At 46.8% G+C, this 19,232-nt stretch overlaps 1 protein-coding gene across 2 annotated transcripts in view; it reads right to left on the reverse strand.

Moving 5' to 3' along the window:
- MLLT1 (MLLT1 super elongation complex subunit) overlaps positions 1-19,232 on the reverse strand; it is a 198,661-nt gene that overhangs the window by 14,865 nt on the left and 164,564 nt on the right. For both annotated transcript variants that reach the window (XM_029610916.1, XM_029610915.1), the window contains exons 10-11: positions 11,340-11,411; positions 11,071-11,142 (exon numbers count right to left, since the gene is read on the reverse strand). In XM_029610916.1, the coding sequence (XP_029466776.1) occupies positions 11,071-11,142; positions 11,340-11,411 (144 nt within the window). The remainder of the gene's footprint in view (positions 1-11,070; positions 11,143-11,339; positions 11,412-19,232) is intronic.

Below are 19,232 nucleotides of genomic sequence, written 5' to 3' on the forward strand. Positions count from 1 at the left end.
CTTGACATTGCTTGAGCCCTAGCGGAATGAGCCCTAGCGGAATGAGCCCTAGCCTGACTAGGCAAGGCTTTTCAGCCACCACATATATGTGGTCGTGACCAGCTCCTTAATCCAGCGAGCTATTGTAGCTCGTGAAGATGGTGCACCATGTTTTCTTCCACTATGAAGGACAAACAGGCAATCCGTCTTTCGAAAAGGTTTAGAAACCTCCAGATACCTCACGTCTCAACCTCCAAGGGTTGCAACAGGCAATATTCTTCCACATCTCTTTCCTTATTGAAGGACGGCAAGTGAAAATCCGAAACCACTTTAGGCAAGAATGAAGGAACAGTCACAGCTGTTCCTGAAGTCATCCAAAGGAACGGTTCCTGGCAAGACAAGGCCTGCAGCTCAGAAACTTGACATGTAGAACAAATCACCACCAGAAATACTGTTTTCAAGGTCAGTAACCGCAAGGAAAGGCTATGCAAAGGCTGAAACACAGGACCCACCAAGAAATCCAACACCATATTAAGACTCCACAAGGGTACCGATAACCGCAAGGGAGGACGAGGATGTTTCCCTCCACTTAAGAAATGGGCCACATCTGGATGAGCCGATAAGGATTCACTATTCACCTAGCCCCTGAAACAGGCAAGAGTTGCTACCTGTACCTTCAAGGAATTAAGGGCCAACCCTTTATTCAACCCATCCTGCAAAAATTCCAAAAACTGAAAAAGGAAGTACTCCTCGATCTTCACATCAAGCCTCAGACACACGCCAAACCCACACATAGGCTAAGGAAGTGAAGAATTTTTGTGATGGTAGCAAGGTGGCAATCACTGCAGTAGAATATCCATGCTTCAGCAAGCGAGTCTTCAAGGGCCATACTGTAAGATAAAACAGTCAAATCTTTTTGAAGGACAGGTCCATGCTGCAACAGATTCCTGTGCACCGGAAGGCGCGGGGGGAGATGTCTACCAGGAGCCTTCGCAGATCTGCATACCATGGTCTCCTGGGCCACCACCAAAAGCACCATCCCTCAGACTCGACACTCCAAACCATTCTGCCCAACTATGGGCCACAGGGGAAAGGCATAAAGCTACATGTCATCCAGCCAGACCTGCATGAGAGCATTGATACCCAAGGACTTCAGATCGCTCCTGTGACTGAAGAATCTAGGTACCTTTACATTGCGAGAAGTCACCAGCAGGTCTAGAAACAGAAGGCCCCAGCGATCCACTATCAGCTGAAATGCCTTATCCGACAATACCCATTCTCCTGGGTCCAGACTCTCCCTGCTGAGAAAGCTTGCTTTTACATTGTCTTTTCCTGCAATGTGCAAAGCTGAGATCTCCTGAAGATGTACTTCCGCCCATTCTATAAATTGATCTATTTCCTGCGACACGTGCTAGCTCTTGGTTCCTCCCTGCTGATTGATGTAAACCACAGTAGTTGCGCTGTCCGACATTATCTGGACTGCATGACCCTGCAGCCTGCCACTGAACTGCAAGCATGCCAACCAAGCTGCCCGGGCTTCCAGTCGACTGATGTTCCAGAGAGAATCTTCTGTTTTCCAGCGCCGTTGCGCAGTTAGTTCTGACAACTAGCTCCTCAACCCTGAAGGCTCACATCTGTCGTGAGTACCAACCAGTCCAGCAACGTCAGGGAAACTCCCTTTCTCAGATGAGCCACTTGGCAACCACCACTGGAGGTGAGAGCAGACTTCCATCGGCCAGTGGAGCCAAATCGAATAGTTCAGAAACTGCGGGTTCCAACGAGAGTGGAGGGAGCGCTGAGAATGCATATGCGCTCTCGCCACAGCACCACTTACAGGGTTGCCACCAAAGTACGTGCAGATAGGACCACATCGTCTGGCATATAGTATTCATCAAGAGACATCTGTGTTAATTTCTGAATACGAGCTTCTGGCAGGAAAACCTTGCCCTGCTTTGTGTCAAACAGAATACCCAGATACTCCAATGACTGAGATGGCTGAAGACTGCTCTTGGCTAGGTTCACCACCTAACCAAGCTCCTATAACAGATCAGCTTTCGGGTCACCATGCAGCTCTTTTCTGGAGACTTGGCCCAAATCAGCCAGTCATCCAAATATGGGTGTACCAGAATTCCATCCTCTCTCAACTCTGCTGCCGCCACCACCATAATCTTGGAAAAAGTTCTGGGAATGGTGGCCAGACCAAAAGGCACCCCAATACTGCAAAATGCAGAGAACATTGGTATTCCAATCAGATGGGAATATGGAGGTATGTCTCTGACAGATCCAAGGTGGTGAGAATTTCCCGCCTAAACGGCCATCATCTCTGAACGCAAAGTTTCCATGTGAAAATGAGTCACCCGCAAATGACTGTTGACCCCTTTGAGATCCAGGATGGGGCAAAAGGAGCCCTCCTTCTTGAGCACAACAAAATAAATAGAATATTGACCCGTATTGTCTTGAGATGGGGGTACTGGAACCACAGCCCTCAGACCGAGGAGCCTTGACAGAGTTCACGCCACTGCCTGCTTCTTCTGCGGTAAGTGGCAGGGAGACATTATGAACACATCCCGAGGAAGACTGCGAAACTCCAGCACATATCCTTCTCGTATCGCCTCCAGGACCCACTGATCAGATATGATTTTTACCCACCTCTGTTAAGGCAGAGATATCCCCCTGTCTCCTGTTCCTGGGGTGGGTCGGCACACCTTCATTGGGAGGCTCGGTAGGTTCCACTACCTAAGCCCATGCCCCACTTACGCTGTCTGGGATGAAAGGACAAACCTACCGAGAGGAGAGTCCTCTGAAAGGTCACCCCTCTAGGGACAAAACCCCTTGGAACCCTAGAGAACCTCTCATACCAAAGGGGCATGGAAACTGCTTCTTATTCTCTGGCAACAGATGAACCAGTGATTCACCCCGCTTACTCGCCAGTTTCTCCAACTCGCTCCCAAATAAGAGCGAGCCTTTAAAAGGCAATTTCTTAAGATTAGCTTTGGAGTCCTCATCGGCAGACCAATTTTTCAGCCATAACAGACTCCTGGCCGCTATTATTGAAGCCACTCCTCTGGCCAAGGTGCAGACCAAATCACAGCCCGCATCTGCAGAAATGGCAGCTGCAGGCTCCACACCAGAGTCATCAACCTCCTGATAGAGAAGCAAACAAAAGCAAGCCACCAGGGAACAACAAGAAGCTATCTGCAAGGTCACTGCCACTGCTTCAAATGCTTGCTTAAGGATGGCCTCAATCCTCCTATCATGCACATTCTTCAAGGCTGCTCCTCCCTACACAGGGATTTGTCCATTTAGAGACAGCACAGACAAGCGCATCCATTTTCTGAAAATGCAGATGCTCTCGCACCACTGGATCCAGGGGGTACAAGCCTTCCAAGTTCTGGCCCCCTCTGAAATTTGCCTCCGGGGTGTCCATAACAGGAAAAAAAAACTCCAAGAGGCTTTATGCAAAGAAACCAAAATGGGATTTTTCTTTGGCTCAGACATGGAATCTGCCCCAGGTACTCCCAGCGTCTTCAACATCTGGGAATTCAAGGCAGGCAGTTCATCTCTGTGAAAGAACTGCAACATAGTCCTATACGGTTCCAGACCCGAAGGAATTTCCCCATCCTCCAGAGTCAGGATCTGCCTCATCATCAGTGCCATCAGGATTCCTATCGGGAGTACCTGCAGTCAATTGAGGTGCACTTTGGCACTTAACAGTAGTACCGGAAGAGGGAGAGGCCACCACCTGAGAATCTGACAGGATTGGACAGGGCTGAGAACTGCACCTGAAGAAAGGATTGAAAAAAATTCTACCTAAGAAAAGGCAGAAGAATCCATTCCAATTTCAGAAGGCACTTGTGCAGCGCCTACTGAGCTGCAGTCCCCTGCTGAGGAACCAGTCAAGGGAGTTCCAAAGTCAGGCACCCCTCCTGCTATTAAGTTGACTTAGAGAATAGCCACTGCCATTAGCAGTGGTAACATGGACTTAGTTTTTGGGTACTTGCCAGGTTCTTATGGCCTGGATTGGCCACTGTTGGAAACAGGATGCTGGGTTTGATGGACCCTTGGTCTGACCCAGTATGGCATTTTCTTATGTTCTTATGTCCTTAACCAGCCATCATCAGGCAGGGAAAAACCAGGCTTAGTAAAATCAGGAACTAATTCTCCTTGAGCCTCTAACAAGCGTCAGCACAAGTTAGAGGGCACTCCAGGCTGAGATGCCAGAACATGACAGCCAGCACAGAGGGAAAAGCGCTAAGGTTTCTTAGCCACAGGCACCATTAGTTTGTCAGTATGCTTAACAGGCAACTAAGATGTGCATCCAGGTGAAGTCACGCTAAAAAATTTAGGGGCACAAAATGTAGGCATCCCAAGGCTATGCACAAAAAAACTAAGCACACTGTCACCATGCCAGTTCTGAGTGCACAACCAATATGTTCCAGAATGTATGCACAGGCAATGCGCCCAGAAGAAACTGGGCGCATAATTCAGACACACAGCCGGACGCACTTGCAGATACCGACGGTCCTGCAGAAGGCAGCTGAACGTGCAGAAAGCGCATGCGAAAATGCTGCTGTGGCTTACAAACCACAGGGCCTAGCCTACACTGCCAGCCTTGTCCAGGGTCCCTTAATCCCCACGGGAGCGGGAATGAACGTCGGAACGGTGCGCCAAAGACTGAGACTGGAGGTAGTCCTACAACAACCCCTCTAGTCTGTCTGACTTTTTTTTTCTCTAACTTACCTGAGCTCAGCCTTTCCCAGCCGAGTACAGAGATTGTCTCCATCTGCAGGGAGGAGAGGGCCTATACCATCACCGCCGTGCTCGGCTTCCTGCACCCACTGCCTTTAAGCTGTATGATCAGCTAAGTCCATGCCAGGTGAATATCCAGCCACCGGACCAAGGCACTCATCTGAGGGACCACTGAAAACCACCTCAGGAATTCTCAACTGAGGGAGGGACCATTAGGCATCACCGCAGGAGAGCAGGGCAACTCAAAGCTCCTATTAAATCTCCTCTAAATTTTGAAGCAATCTTCAGCAGGGACATGCACGTCCATCTACTGGAGACAGAATCCTGGCAGGCTGATGTCACAGCAGGACTTTATATACTGTGATGTCAGCTTGCTCAGTCTCCACGTGCTGGTACATAACCCAATGGTCCTGGATCCATCTATCCACAAGCAAGGAAATAAGGATTTAAAATATTCCCCACTCAATACCAGGGAACTGAATTTCCAGATGCCCCGAGATTGTCATGAATTAGCAGGCAGCGATGAATTTGGGGGGGGGGGGGGGGGGGGGGGGGGGTTGTTGTTGCATAAACACAGGCGCTCATGCTCTCTCTCACCTACCCCCACACATGCATGCTCTCAGCCACCCATCCAACCACACCTTCTTTCACTCACTTTTCTCTCCGCTTGAAGCTGCAGCAGTCTCTGTATTCAGCCCACGCAGCCTACAGAATATTTTGAGCCATGGGGGACCCAACTGACCTTGAGAGAGAGCCATGCCATGCTGCTCTTCCTAACATAAGGCCCAGCTGCCAAGCTGCTGCTCCTCTTTCCCGACTCTGGCAGGCTGCGATGCTCCTCCTCAACTCTGGTGGAGCTGCAATGCTTCTCGTCAAAATCCCGCTGGTCATGCTGTGGATTTTGGCAGGGCTGCGCTGCTCTGCCTATGCTAGATTTGCCGCTGAGAGGAGAACGTCACCGCTAGCCGCTGACACCCAGCTCGATGTTATCAACAAAGGCCTGCAATAACAGGCGGCAGTGGGCTGGAGACAAATGGGCAAATGGACTTGGCAGGAGGGCCAGAAAAGGCCTGTCACTGGGATGGGTTTGGCCCGCAACTTTAGCTTGCCCACCCGAGACAAACCATTTAAGATTAAAATTCCTTACAAGATGGCAGCAAAAAGAAATTCTGGACTTCAAAATAGCAGCCATTCCCGCTGAAATGGCCAAAGCTGAGATAAATTGAGAAAAACTGTTGCAGTGCTTAAGGCTAACACCAAGGACTCATCATCGGTGCCGGCCAAAATAGGTTTTTGTTTTTGAGGTGTCCTCCTGTAAAATTTAGTCTGACAAACTGAACAGGATAGGCCAGCAATGCTGCTACAGCACCGGCTCACAAGCTGAATAGCACCAACCATGTTCTCTAGACATCACCCGTAGTTTAAAAAAATACACCCCAGACTACAGGAGGGAGAGGATCTCAAACACCCTGAAATTACAACCCCCAGTCCCAGGGAGGGGGGGGGGGGAACTTACCCCTTTCCAGAGGATTAAATCAGCAATTGTCAATCGGGCCAATACAGAAAAACCCGTGGGAGAGCCGGCGAGCGCCCAGGCCACTCTCCTAGTGCACTATTCAGTGTAAAAAAAAAAATATATATATGCTAATGAGGGCCTAGGTAAAAGGAGGGCCTAGGTAAAAGAAGGCACTAGGGACACTAGAGCGCCCCTAGCGCCTGTTTTTTGACAGAAACGGCAGCTGTCAGCGGGTTTGACAGCCGACGCTCAATTTACCGGTGTCGGTTCTCGAACCCGCTGACAGCCACAGGTTCAGAAAAGGACGCAGACTAAACTGAGCGTCCGTCTTCCAACCCGCAGGCCGATTTTTAATTTTTTATTTTTGGGGTGTTCAGAAAAGCAGTTTTTACTGCTTTTCTATACACTTTCCCAGTGCCGGACGAAATTAAAATGTGAGGCTTGGCAGCACATTTTGCTTTCTGGATCGCGCGGGAATAACTAATAGTCCCATCAATATGCATTTGCATGTGGCGGGCGCTATTAGTTTCCGGGAGGGGGGGGGGGGGTTGGCTGTGCGTTTTCGACGCGCTATTACCCCTTACTGTATAAGAGGTAAAAAAATAGCGCGTCGAAAACGTGCGGCCAAACGTGGGCTAACAGTGCACTCCACCAGAGCGCACTTTACTGTATTGGCCCGAATGAAAGCTGCTCAGCACACTTAAGCATTTATTAATTTTAAGAGAAAAATTAGAGAGGCAGGGAGGGTGAAAATTTTCTCTCCTTTATCCTTCAAAAGGTATAAACAGATATCTCACCCTCTCAACTCTACCTCTGGGGCTGCTAGGAGGCTCATGGAAGGGCTCGCTGAACTAGTGATGAAAGCCAACAGTTTGGCCCATAGAGCTGGAAAAACACAACTCTACATAACCCACCAGGCAGAAAATAAAGCCAAATCTAGGAGACAATTTCCTGCTGCACCAAAAATGTACATCCTGCCATTTGCTGAAGACAGAATACCGACTTTTACTGGAGCTGCACAGCACGGAAGCAACCACAGAAAAAGGCAGGGGGAATGAACCTACTTCACCTGGAGCAGGATAAGAAAACGTCATTTTGCCCAAGGACATTTTATATATAAAAAAAAAACCATGACAAGTTTGTTTTCGGATAAAATCAGTTCATTGGGCACCGACTCGTACAACCACTATGCTTCCATGTTAACCTGTATTCCACCTATATACATACCAGAGATCTGGGTTTGATTCCCAAGCCTGTCAGCTAGTTCAGAGGCAGTGCTTGCATTAGGACACCTTTTAAGTAGACTCAAGGCACAGGTTTTGGCCTCATACCAAAGACCATCTCTGTAATGATTGGGCTACAAAGCAAGCAATGGAGAAGTTACTTGCCCGATACTTTCATTTTCCTTAGGGTAGACAGATGGACTCTGAACCAGTGGGTTTATGCTCCCCTGCCAGCAGATGGAGACTGAGAAAGCCGACGTCACAGTAAATATAACCCTGCAGTGACCCCCAGCCTGCCAGTATTTCCTTCAAAAGCAACTGAACAGATTAGCAAAAAACCTGATTAAAATGATTAAAAACAGGTAGCCAGAACTGTACTCAACCAACATGAAACACTGAACTCACGTAAAACTCTAGGTACCCCAAGCTAGGGACTGGATGAACCCTTACCAGTAATCCCTGGGAACCCAGAGTTCCACAGGAAGACTGACACTCAAGCGGCAGCCGAGGGCAGGAAGCGGAGTCCATCTGTCTACACTAAGGAAAACAAAACTATCAGGTAAGTGATTTCTCCATTTCCTAGCGTGTAGACAGATGGAAACAGGACCAATGGGATGTACCAAAGCTACTCCCCAACAGGGTGGGAGGCTGACATGGTCCAGTCAATGCAAGTGCAAAGGCTGCATCCTCCCAGGCCTGCACATCCAGATAATAAAACCTGGAAAAAAAGTGTGTAAGGAGGACCACATCGCAGCTCAGCAGATATCAATGGGAGACAACAAAATAACCTCCGCTCGTGACACTGCCTGAGCCCTAACCTGGAGTAGGCAATGGCTTTTCAGCGTCCCTTTTCAAGGATCACAAGCAGATTGTGATACATTACAGGAGGACCTTGTGAGACTGGAAGATTGGGCATCCAAATGGCAGATGAAATTTAATGTGGATAAGTGCAAGGTGATGCATATAGGGAAAAATAACCCTTGCTGTAGTTACATGATGTTAGGTTCCATATTAGGAGCTACTACCCAGGAAAAAGATCTAGGCATCATAGTGGATAATACTTTAAAATCGTCAGCTCAGTGTGCTGCGGCAGTCAAAAAAGCAAACAGATTGTTGGGAATTATTAGAAAGGGAATGGTGAATAAAACGGAAAATGTCATAATGCCTCTGTATCGCTCCATGGTGAGACCGCACCTTGAATACTGTGTACAATTCTGGTCGCCGCATCTCAAAAAAGATATAATTGCGATGGAGAAGGTACAGAGAAGGGCAACCAAAATGATAAGGGAAATGGAACAACTCCCCTATGAGGAAAGACTAAAGAGGTTAGGACTTTTCAGCTTGGAGAAGAGACGGCTGAGGGGGGATATGATAGAGTTGTTTAAAATCATGAGAGGTCTAGAACGGGTAGATGTGAATCGGTTATTTACACTTTTGAATAATAGAAGGACTAGGGGGCACTCCATGAAGTTAGCAAGTAGCACATTTAAAACTAATCGGAGAAAATTCTCACACAATGCGCAATTAAGCTCGGGAATTTGTTGCTAGAGAATGTGGTTAGTGCAGACTCAACCTCCTGAGAGAAGCAGTCAAGAACACGCCACTAGGGCACAAAAGGAAGCAATCTGTAAAGTCATAACCACTGCCTTAAAGGCTTGCTTAAGAATAGCCTCAATCCTTCTATCATGTACATCCTTCAAGGCCGTTCCTTCCACTAAGGGAATAGTCATCCACTTAGTCACGGCACGTACCAGAGCATCTACTTTGGGAAACGCAAATGCTCTCTCACAGCCAGTTCCAGGGGGTGCAACAGGCCTTCCAATGTCTGACTCCCTTTGAAATTTGCCTCTGGAGTGTCCCATTCTAGATCAATCAATTCCTCGATGGCAACCATCACTGGGAAAACTCAAGAGACTTTACATAAGGAAACCAGCTCCAACATGGCATTCGAACCAGAGACAGAGGTTCATCTCTATGAAAGAACTAACATGGTTTGATACGGTTCCAGTCCTGGAGGAAATTTCCCCATCTTCCAGGGAATCAGGATCATCCTCATCAGTGCCATCCAGATTCCTGTTGGGAACATCTGCAGGGAGCCGAGGCAAGCTTTGGCGCTTAAGCATAGGACTGGAAGAGGGAGGAGCCACTGGCTGAGGGTCCAACTGGACAGGCATGGGGGAAGCGGACGACTGTGCCTGAAGAAAAGCTTGTAAGCCTTGAAAAAAATTCCACCCAAGAAAAAGCAGCTGGACCCAGAACAAGCCCAGAAAGAACTGCAGCTAGTACCACAGAACTGCCCTCTCCTGCAGAGGAGTCAGTCAAGGGAGGAGAGAGGTCTGGCATCCCTCCAAGTCAAGGCCATGACCAACCCAATATCAGAATGGGAGGCACCTAGCTTAGCAAAATCCAAGAAAGTCAACTCTCCCTGAGCAGCTCTGACAGGTTATAAGCAGGTCAGGCTGAGAAGCCCTAATACAACAAGCAACACAAATAGGAAGTTTTTAGCCTTCTTGTTTACCAGCACCATCACCAGTAATCGTGCATTTGAACGGCTCGTGTTCAAAAAAGCTATGCTCATAAAAAATAAGCGCCACAGGAGGAAGCGCAGTAAGGCGCACGCACAACTTGTGTGCTTAGCTAAGATTGCGAACAGTCTAAAACTTGTACGTGCAAAAGGCGCACCCAAAACTGAGCGCACAACACATGCGCAAAGCCAATGCACTGCGCACTCCAACAGTCTGTAGAGGGCAGCAGAGGATGCAAAGGAGTGTGCGAAAAATGCCGCCACAGCCTACCATGCGGTGTGCAAGAAAAAAAGCTCAACTGTGAGGCCTAGCCCACTAGGGGCCACTCACCCCACCAGGCTGCCCAGGTCCCCAACCCCAATGGGAGCGGGAGCGATTGCTGGGACGGTGCGCCAAGCATGGAGATCGGAGGAAGTCCTGAAACCCCTCTGTTTCAAAAGTAAAACTTCTCTTTTCTTTTTTAAACCTTACCTGAGCTCAGCGCTTACCGGCTAAGTACAGAGAAGGTCTCCAGCTGCAGGGCGCGAAGGCATCTGCACTCTGCCTCCTGCACCCATTGCCTTTCAGCTGAACTAGCAGCTAAGTCCACCCCAGGAAACCCAGCTACCGACCAAGGCACAGGGACCATGGAAATCACCTCAGGAATTCTCAGCTGGGGGCGGGACCTTTTGCTATCACTGCAGGAGAGCGGGGGTTTTTTTTCCCCTGAATTTAGATTTGAAAATTCTCCTTCCAAAAAGCTTGAAGCAATCCCCATAGGGAGATGCACATCCACCATCTGCTGGAGACAGAGAATACTGGCAGGTTAGGGTCACTGCAGAGTTATATATAATGTGATATCAGCTTGCTCCATCTCCATCTGCTGGCAGGGGAGCATAAACCCATTGGTCCTGAGTCCATCTATCTACATGCTAGAAAAAGAGGGTTAAAAAAAACGTGACACTACACCAGGGTAGCACCGAGTAAAGGCTCATGGCGCTGTAGCCCAGCAGAAACCAGTTCTCAGAGCTGGAAGCCCAAATGAGCAGGAGGAAAGGTCAACAAAACAAAAAAAAAAGAAGAAGAAAATGCATTCTACCTGCTGTAACACATTGCGTTCTCGGAGTGCCATTAATCGTCTGTGCAGTTCCACCAGCTCATCTGTGTACGCCTAAGAAGAGTGCAGACATTTCAATGATCTGGCAATGCTGAAGGCTCACATCAACTAATATCTACTTCCACTTAACATTATCAGTAAATATATGAAAGCTCCCCTGGTGCTAAAGGGCTTACTCTTATCACTCACCCCCTTCTGGTGCTAGAGTGTTATAACCTGTATAGCCTGGCTCCTCCTGTCTTAGTCTTTACCTTGTCATAGGTTCCCTTCTTTAGGATTTTCTCTGGCTTGCTACAAGGTTCAGGACTTTTCCTTCCAGCGGTCTGCAACAGGGAGGAAATGCATTCACTTACAATCATAAAAATCACACAGTCATACCTATTCAAGTCAGTCCTTCTAAACTCTGCCCCTCAAGGCATCCAGACAGGTTATGAAAACAGCAATTGATATTCCAGAAATGTGTGTATGCATTAGTGTTCACATGTTGGTTAGCATGAAAAGCAGGACCATTTAGGAGTCTTGAGCAACAGTGAGCGACTTCAGACAGGACCAGAAAGCTGACAAGACTGAGAAAGCTGTTGTCGGCAGACTCCTGGTCTACATATTTTGCATATAGATTTCCCTCAAAGCACACGCTACATGGCTGAAAGTCATTCTGTGAATTGTGATACTGGGCAATCACTTACTTCTTTGCAACAATTACAATGGGTTGTATGGCTCTGCGGACATAGTCATTGAAAATCAGCTTCTAATCCAGTGAGATCTTAAGGAAGAATGTAATGTGAGCTCCATCAGAAGCATCCGTAAAGAAGCAACAAGAAAGTCTCATCCATAGAAAACAACACAGTCAACCAGGAAGTGCCAGGTGGGACAGAGCCAGAGCCCAAAACCACTTTTTCACCAATTACCTTACAGTACTGCTGAAATACTTCGAAGTTTAAGTCAGTTTCTGGTCTGATCACTATTTTCAGCACGTAAAGAGGCTGATGCAATAAAGTACGTGCTTGGAGTTAAACCCGCTAAAACATTAAAATGTGCGTACGGCACAGGCCAAACGCACATTTTAAGTCAGGAAAGGAGAGGGGGGACTGTCTGACAGACTATCCCATAAGTGCCAGCCGCCAGATAGATACTGATTTACCCATCTGGCTAGCAGTGGGAAGCAGCCGCCAGATAGATACTGATTTACCCTACCCATCTGGCTAGCAGCGGGAAGCAGCCGCCAGATAGATACTGATTTACCCATCTGGCTAGCAGCGGGAAGCAGCCGCCAGATAGATACTGATTTACCCATCTGGCTAGCAGCGGGAAGCAGCCGCCAGATAGATACTGATTTACCCATCTGGCTAGCAGTGGGAAGCAGCCGCCAGATAGATACTGATTTACCCTACCCATCTGGCTAGCAGTGGGAAGCAGCCGCCAGATAGATACTGATTTACCCATCTGGCTAGCAGCGGGAAGCAGCCGCCAGATAGATACTGATTTACCCTACCCATCTGGCTAGCAGTGGGAAGCAGCCGCCAGATAGATACTGATTTACCCTACCCATCTGGCTAGCAGTGGGAAGCAGCCGCCAGATAGATACTGATTTACCCATCTGGCTAGCAGTGGGAAGCAGCCGCCAGATAGATACTGATTTACCCATCTGGCTAGCAGCGGGAAGCAGCCGCCAGATAGATACTGATTTACCCATCTGGCTAGCAGTGGGAAGCAGCCGCCAGATAGATACTGATTTACCCTACCCATCTGGCTAGCAGTGGGAAGCAGCCGCCAGATAGATACTGATTTACCCATCGCAGTGGGAAGCAGCCGCCAGATAGATACTGATTTACCCATCGCAGTGGGAAGCAGCCGCCAGATAGATACTGATTTACCCATCTGGCTAGCAGCGGGAAGCAGCCGCCAGATAGATACTGATTTACCCATCTGGCTAGCAGCGGGAAGCAGCCGCCAGATAGATACTGATTTACCCATCTAGCTAGCAGCGGGAAGCAGCCGCCAGATAGATACTGATTTACCCATCTAGCTAGCAGCGGGAAGCAGCCGCCAGATAGATACTGATTTACCCATCTGGCTAGCAGTGGGAAGCAGCCGCCAGATAGATACTGATTTACCCTACCCATCTGGCTAGCAGTGGGAAGCAGCCGCCAGATAGATACTGATTTACCCATCTGGCTAGCAGCGGGAAGCAGCCGCCAGATAGATACTGATTTACCCATCTGGCTAGCAGTGGGAAGCAGCCGCCAGATAGATACTGATTTACCCTACCCATCTGGCTAGCAGTGGGAAGCAGCCGCCAGATAGATACTGATTTACCCATCTGGCTAGCAGCGGGAAGCAGCCGCCAGATAGATACTGATTTACCCATCTAGTTAGCAGCGGGAAGCAGCCGCCAGATAGATACTGATTTACCCATCTAGCTAGCAGCGGGAAGCAGCCGCCAGATATATACTGATTTACCCATCTGGCTAGCAGTGGGAAGCAGCCGCCAGATAGATACTGATTTACCCATCTGGCTAGCAGTGGGAAGCAGCCGCCAGATAGATACTGATTTACCCTACCCATCTGGCTAGCAGTGGGAAGCAGCCGCCAGATAGATACTGATTTACCCTACCCATCTGGCTAGCAGTGGGAAGCAGCCGCCAGATAGATACTGATTTACCCATCTAGCTAGCAGCGGGAAGCAGCCGCCAGATAGATACTGATTTACCCATCTAGCTAGCAGCGGGAAGCAGCCGCCAGATAGATACTGATTTACCCATCTAGCTAGCAGCGGGAAGCAGCTGCCAGATAGCCTATCTGGTGCAGGTCACTTCTTTTTAGCTAGATAAGTGGTAGTGACCAGCGCCAGATAGCAGGATAAGTCAACCTATCTGGCAGATGCTTCCTGCTATCAGATAGACAAGTCTGTATTTATCCAGCTAAGTGGTGGCTGCCGTCACTTACCTGTATAATCAGTACTTGTGCAGTTAAGTGCCAGCAGCCGCCAGCACTTATCCAGATGTCAGGAACTATCTGGTTAAGTGGCAGCAGCTGCTGGCACTTAAAAAGAAAAATCAGAAGCCTGTAAGAGAGTGCAGTGGCCAGATGCAGTTTCTCTGCATTAAGTAGTACTACTTAATACTCTCGTTTTCACGGGGATTTCCATGCAAAGGCGCCAAGCAATACTCCCATTAAGGAACACACATTTTCTGCATGCAAAACTTCTTGCTGCATTGGGAGTAAGCTTTGGGCCCAGGAAACGCCTGCTCAAGTGCAGGCAAAAAGGTGCCTTCCACTGAACATCAGCCTGTAAGATACTTTTAACAGAGCCAGCAGCCAAGTTTCTGGACCATTCACAGGAACCTACTCAGAAGCTGTTACAGGGTTGAAAAATCACACACAGTTCCAAATGTTTAGGCATCAGAAGTTATATGCTGGGCCGATTTGGTTGACTTGTGTCCAATTTCAGAGGAACGCTGCAGAATCTAAACCTCAGTGTTGCCAAGACTACACCTTCTGAAAAAAATATTCTTCTTCCAGCTCAGAAACTGTTTTCCCACAATGAGATGGGTTATGAAAAAAACAATTTCCCCATAAATCCATAGAAGAGCACAGGCAGCACCAGATACACACGCACACACACGATATGATAGTAGGTAATACCCATTAGGCACATCTAGTCTGCCCAATTTCCCAGTGCAATGCCACAAATCCCAGTTAATCTTGGCTTTCCCCTCATTTATTTTAACTGTGCTTATCATTACCATTTTTGACTCTACCACTTCCCAAGGGAGGCTCTATCCCATGTATCCGCCCTCCCTTCCAATGAACATATTTTCTGATGGTGCTCCCAAGTCTGAGCCTCATATTGTAACTCTTGTTCTAAAGCATTCTATCCTCTAAAGGACTGCTTCTTGTGTATTTATACCTTCTGAGGAATTTGAATGTCTCTAATATTACTCAGTCTCTCCTCTTAGGTATATATACTCAGGACCTTAAGTCTTATCTCTCATAGCTTTTGGTGCAGATCCTGCACCATGTTGGTAGCCTCTTTCTGGTTTATGTCATCCCTTATATATCGTTTCAGAGGTATAGCCTCCAGAATTAAAGAGTTGGCCACCTCCCCGGTAAGCACAACCATGGCCAGCTCCCTCGCCAGATGCGACCGCGATACCAGCAGGCCCCGACTCCACTTCCACGGCAGGCCCTCCCTCACGGCACGCACCAACCCGACCTACCTCCATGCTAGGCCGCGCCAGGAAGCCAGCCCCCTGGCCTGCAGGAGGAAGGATCCCAGACTGGAAACCCGCCCACCAACGCACCCTAGGCAGCGACGAGGGACCCGAACACTTTAAAAGAAAAGCGGGCGCGCCTCTGGCGCCGCGCGCCTAAGGAGCACAACAAAGGGGCATGCCCCTTGGCGCGTCCCACTAGAAAACATCAAGAAATCACAACCCGACTGAAACTAGACTAGCTAACTCCCTCAAGTCAGCTATAATACCAATCTTTACGAACAAACCCACCAGATGTAACTCCATCACATCCACTTCAGCACACAAATAAATCCCCCAAATCTGAAAGCTGAAAGAAAACCACACACAACGCCAACTCCATTTCATACAAAGATGGCCTCAACTCCCAACACAAGCCCTCTGAAAAGACACAGATACCTGATCAATATCCCCCTCAAGAAATCTATAAAAAACATGATCTCAATTTCTTCCTCATAAACGCTCAGGCCCTAACCAAAAAATTCATGCTCATATCAGACATACAAGAGAAAAAAAACCCCGACTTCATCGCTGTAACCGAACCCTGGTTTATAAATACCGACCATGTAATCACAAACCAACTAATCAACAATGCATACGACCTATTCTCAATTCCCCGGAAATCCCGCAGAGGAGGTGGATTACTATTAATCATAAAAAAATATTTGACAACGAAACCGATTCCACAATCACTCCCGCAACAATATGAAGTAACCATCTTAGACTCAGAAAATCTGCAAATTTGCTTAGTATACTCCCCTCCCAAACTTCTGGACAACAAAATATCCCCTCTCTTAGAATTCTTAACAAACATCAGTATGAAGAAACCCATAATTTTACTTGGAGATTTCAACCTCCACATGGATTCCACTCCCCAATCTCAAAAAACTGCCAAGTCACGCTTGATGTGCTATCCACTTTAAATCTCAACCAACAGGTGAACAACCCAACACACAAAGCGGGTCACACACTGGATCTGATATTCACGAACCACCTTTTCTCAGATACATCAATATCATATACTCCAGTCCCATGGTCTAATCACTATCTCCTACACTGCAAGACACAAGCAAACAACAACACGACTAAAACAAACGAATCATTCTCCTTCAAATATCCACCACCCCAAATATCAACCTAACATTCTCCAGCAAGAACTCTGAAAACAACTAATAAATCTGGATCTCTCCAACATAAACGCCATACAATCATGGTTCCAACTGTCAACGGACACTGCCAACAACATAAACCCGGAAAGAAAAAACCAGATAAAGAACAAAAGAGATAAAAACAACCCCTGGTTCAACACTCAGCTAAGAGAGACAAAATCCACCCTAAGGAAAAAAGAAAAAGAATGGCAAAAAAATAAATGCCCCTTGACACTGGAAAGGTACTGCACACAACTCACTACATATAAAAAAAATGATTAACACCAAACAAGACTACTATAGTAAAAAAATCAAACACTCCACTAACAACTCCAAATCCCTATACAACACAGTAAACAACAATCCCACATCACAAACCAAAAATTTAACCCAAGACCTTGCTCTGTTTTTCAAAAACAAAATCAGCAAAATAATAGGAAACATCAATAAATCCACTATCCTAGATGACCAGATAACCGTCAAACATATAATACCATGGTCTAATTTCAATCCAATATCCAATACTGAAACAGAGAAACTTTTAAGAAAACTCAACCCAGCCCGTCATGAGCTAGACACAATCCCAACACGTGATCTAAAGGAAATAGCACAAGCCATTGCTCCAACCACCGCGGCAATCATAAATAAATCTCTCAAAGGTGAGCTACCAGACAAATTAAAAACTGCAACAATCAAACCAATAATAAAAAAAAAAAGAACCTCAATCCAGATGATTTAAACTACCGCCCAATCTCAAATCTACCTCTCCTCGCTAAAATGACGGAGAAAGCGGCCTTGAAGCAACTCAACGAACATCTCGAAACCAACAACATCTTACAACCTGCCCAACACGGTTTCAGGAAAAATCACAGCTCTGAAACCCTACTACTCAACCTATCAAACACTATAATAAGAGGATTTGACAACATAAGATACATCCTCATACTACTAGACCTCTCCGCTGCATCTGACACGGTGGATCACAAAAGCCGAATCTCCAGACTAGCCAATATCGGTCTCTACGGCAAAACTCTCGATTGGTTTACATCCTTCCTCAAAAACAGATACTTCAAAGTCAACATCAACAACCACTCCTCAGAAGCCATTCCTCTTGAAACCGGAGTACCCCAAGGGTCCGCACCTTTGGCCACACTCTTCAATATATACCTACTACCCCTCTGCCAACTCCTGACAATTCTTGGTGTCACATACTACATATACGCAGACGATATCCAATTATTTATACCAGTAACTACCACCATCGAAGATACAATGAAACTCTGCCTCCTACCTCAAAAACCATAAGAAACATGCTAAACCACATGAAGCTATGTCTAAACATGAACAAGACCAATTGTATATGGCTACAGAGAAAAAAAATCAGGATTAAACATGAACCACTCCATACAATCGACAACACATACATCAAACTAAAGGACAACGTGAAAGACCTCGGAATATGGGTAGACCCAGAACTCAACTACAAAAAGGCACATCACAATGAAAATCAAAGAAAGCTTCCACAAACTACAAATCCTTAAACAACTAAAACCACTACTGTACCACCACGATTTCAGAGCCGTTTTACAATCACTTATATTCACCAGCTTCGACTATTGCAACTCACTTCTGACAGGACTGCCCAAAACGACCTTACGACCACTCCAATTACTGCAGAACGCCTCAGCCAGAATCCTCACTGGTCAGAAAATCTGACCACATCACCCCTGTGCTAAACAATCTTCGCTGGTTATCTGTAGAAAAAAGAATAGAATACAAAACCCTAACCATCTTACACAACACAATATACAACAATGAAAGCACTTCCCCAAACATTATACAGAAACACAGATCCCAACGCAATACAAGGACCACCAGCAAATTACAACTAGACATACCATCAATCTCAATCGTCAAACTATCCAACGTTAGAAACAGAGCCATCTCCATAGCAGGACTTAAACTCTGGAATTCATTACCAGAGGACCTAAGTTCACAAAACACCAAAACATTTAAAAAAGAACTCAAAACATGGCTCTTCAGGCAAGCCTTCAAAGATGGAATCGGTTAAATACACACACCATAAATAACCCAAGACAGTTAAATAAGTTTACTGATAATTATAAGACTGATGACTGTAAACTCTTTACTACTATTTAAATGTTGGATATATAATGTTAGTTTTTTACTTTGCATCGATTCATGAAGTTGGCTATAAACAACTTGCTTCCGGTGTCACAACCCGACTATATTTATTACCTTACCTGTTACACTGTTTTACCTGCTGTTCCTTAACTTGTAATATGTTATATCAGTTGTTTCTCAACTTGTAAGGTGTTGTTCTACCTGTAAACCGGAGTGAAGGCCGCTAGCTAAACCTCGGTATATAAAAGCTTATAAATAAATAACAAACAATATTCTAGGTAAGGTCTCACCCACGGCTTATAGACAGGTATTATAGACATCCTTTTTCTACTGGTTATACCTCTCCCTATGCACCTTAGCATCCCTCCAGCTCTGGTCACCATTTAGTCTCACCGATTCCTTACCTCTATATATCAACCACGACTGATGTTTCTTGGTTATGCACATGAGAATTTGCTCCACCACAAAACAGGTATAACATGGGCAGCAGCAGTGAACGTTCTCACACTGGCCTGCCAGAGTGCCTCAACCCAGACCATAAAATTCAACCCCTATGCCTCATTAATCTTTGGCATCTCTGTTGAGAATGAAAGTGCCA

The sequence above is a fragment of the Rhinatrema bivittatum genome, chromosome 8 (genome assembly GCF_901001135.1).
Source record: "Rhinatrema bivittatum chromosome 8, aRhiBiv1.1, whole genome shotgun sequence".
Taxonomy (NCBI): Eukaryota; Metazoa; Chordata; class Amphibia; order Gymnophiona; family Rhinatrematidae; genus Rhinatrema; species Rhinatrema bivittatum.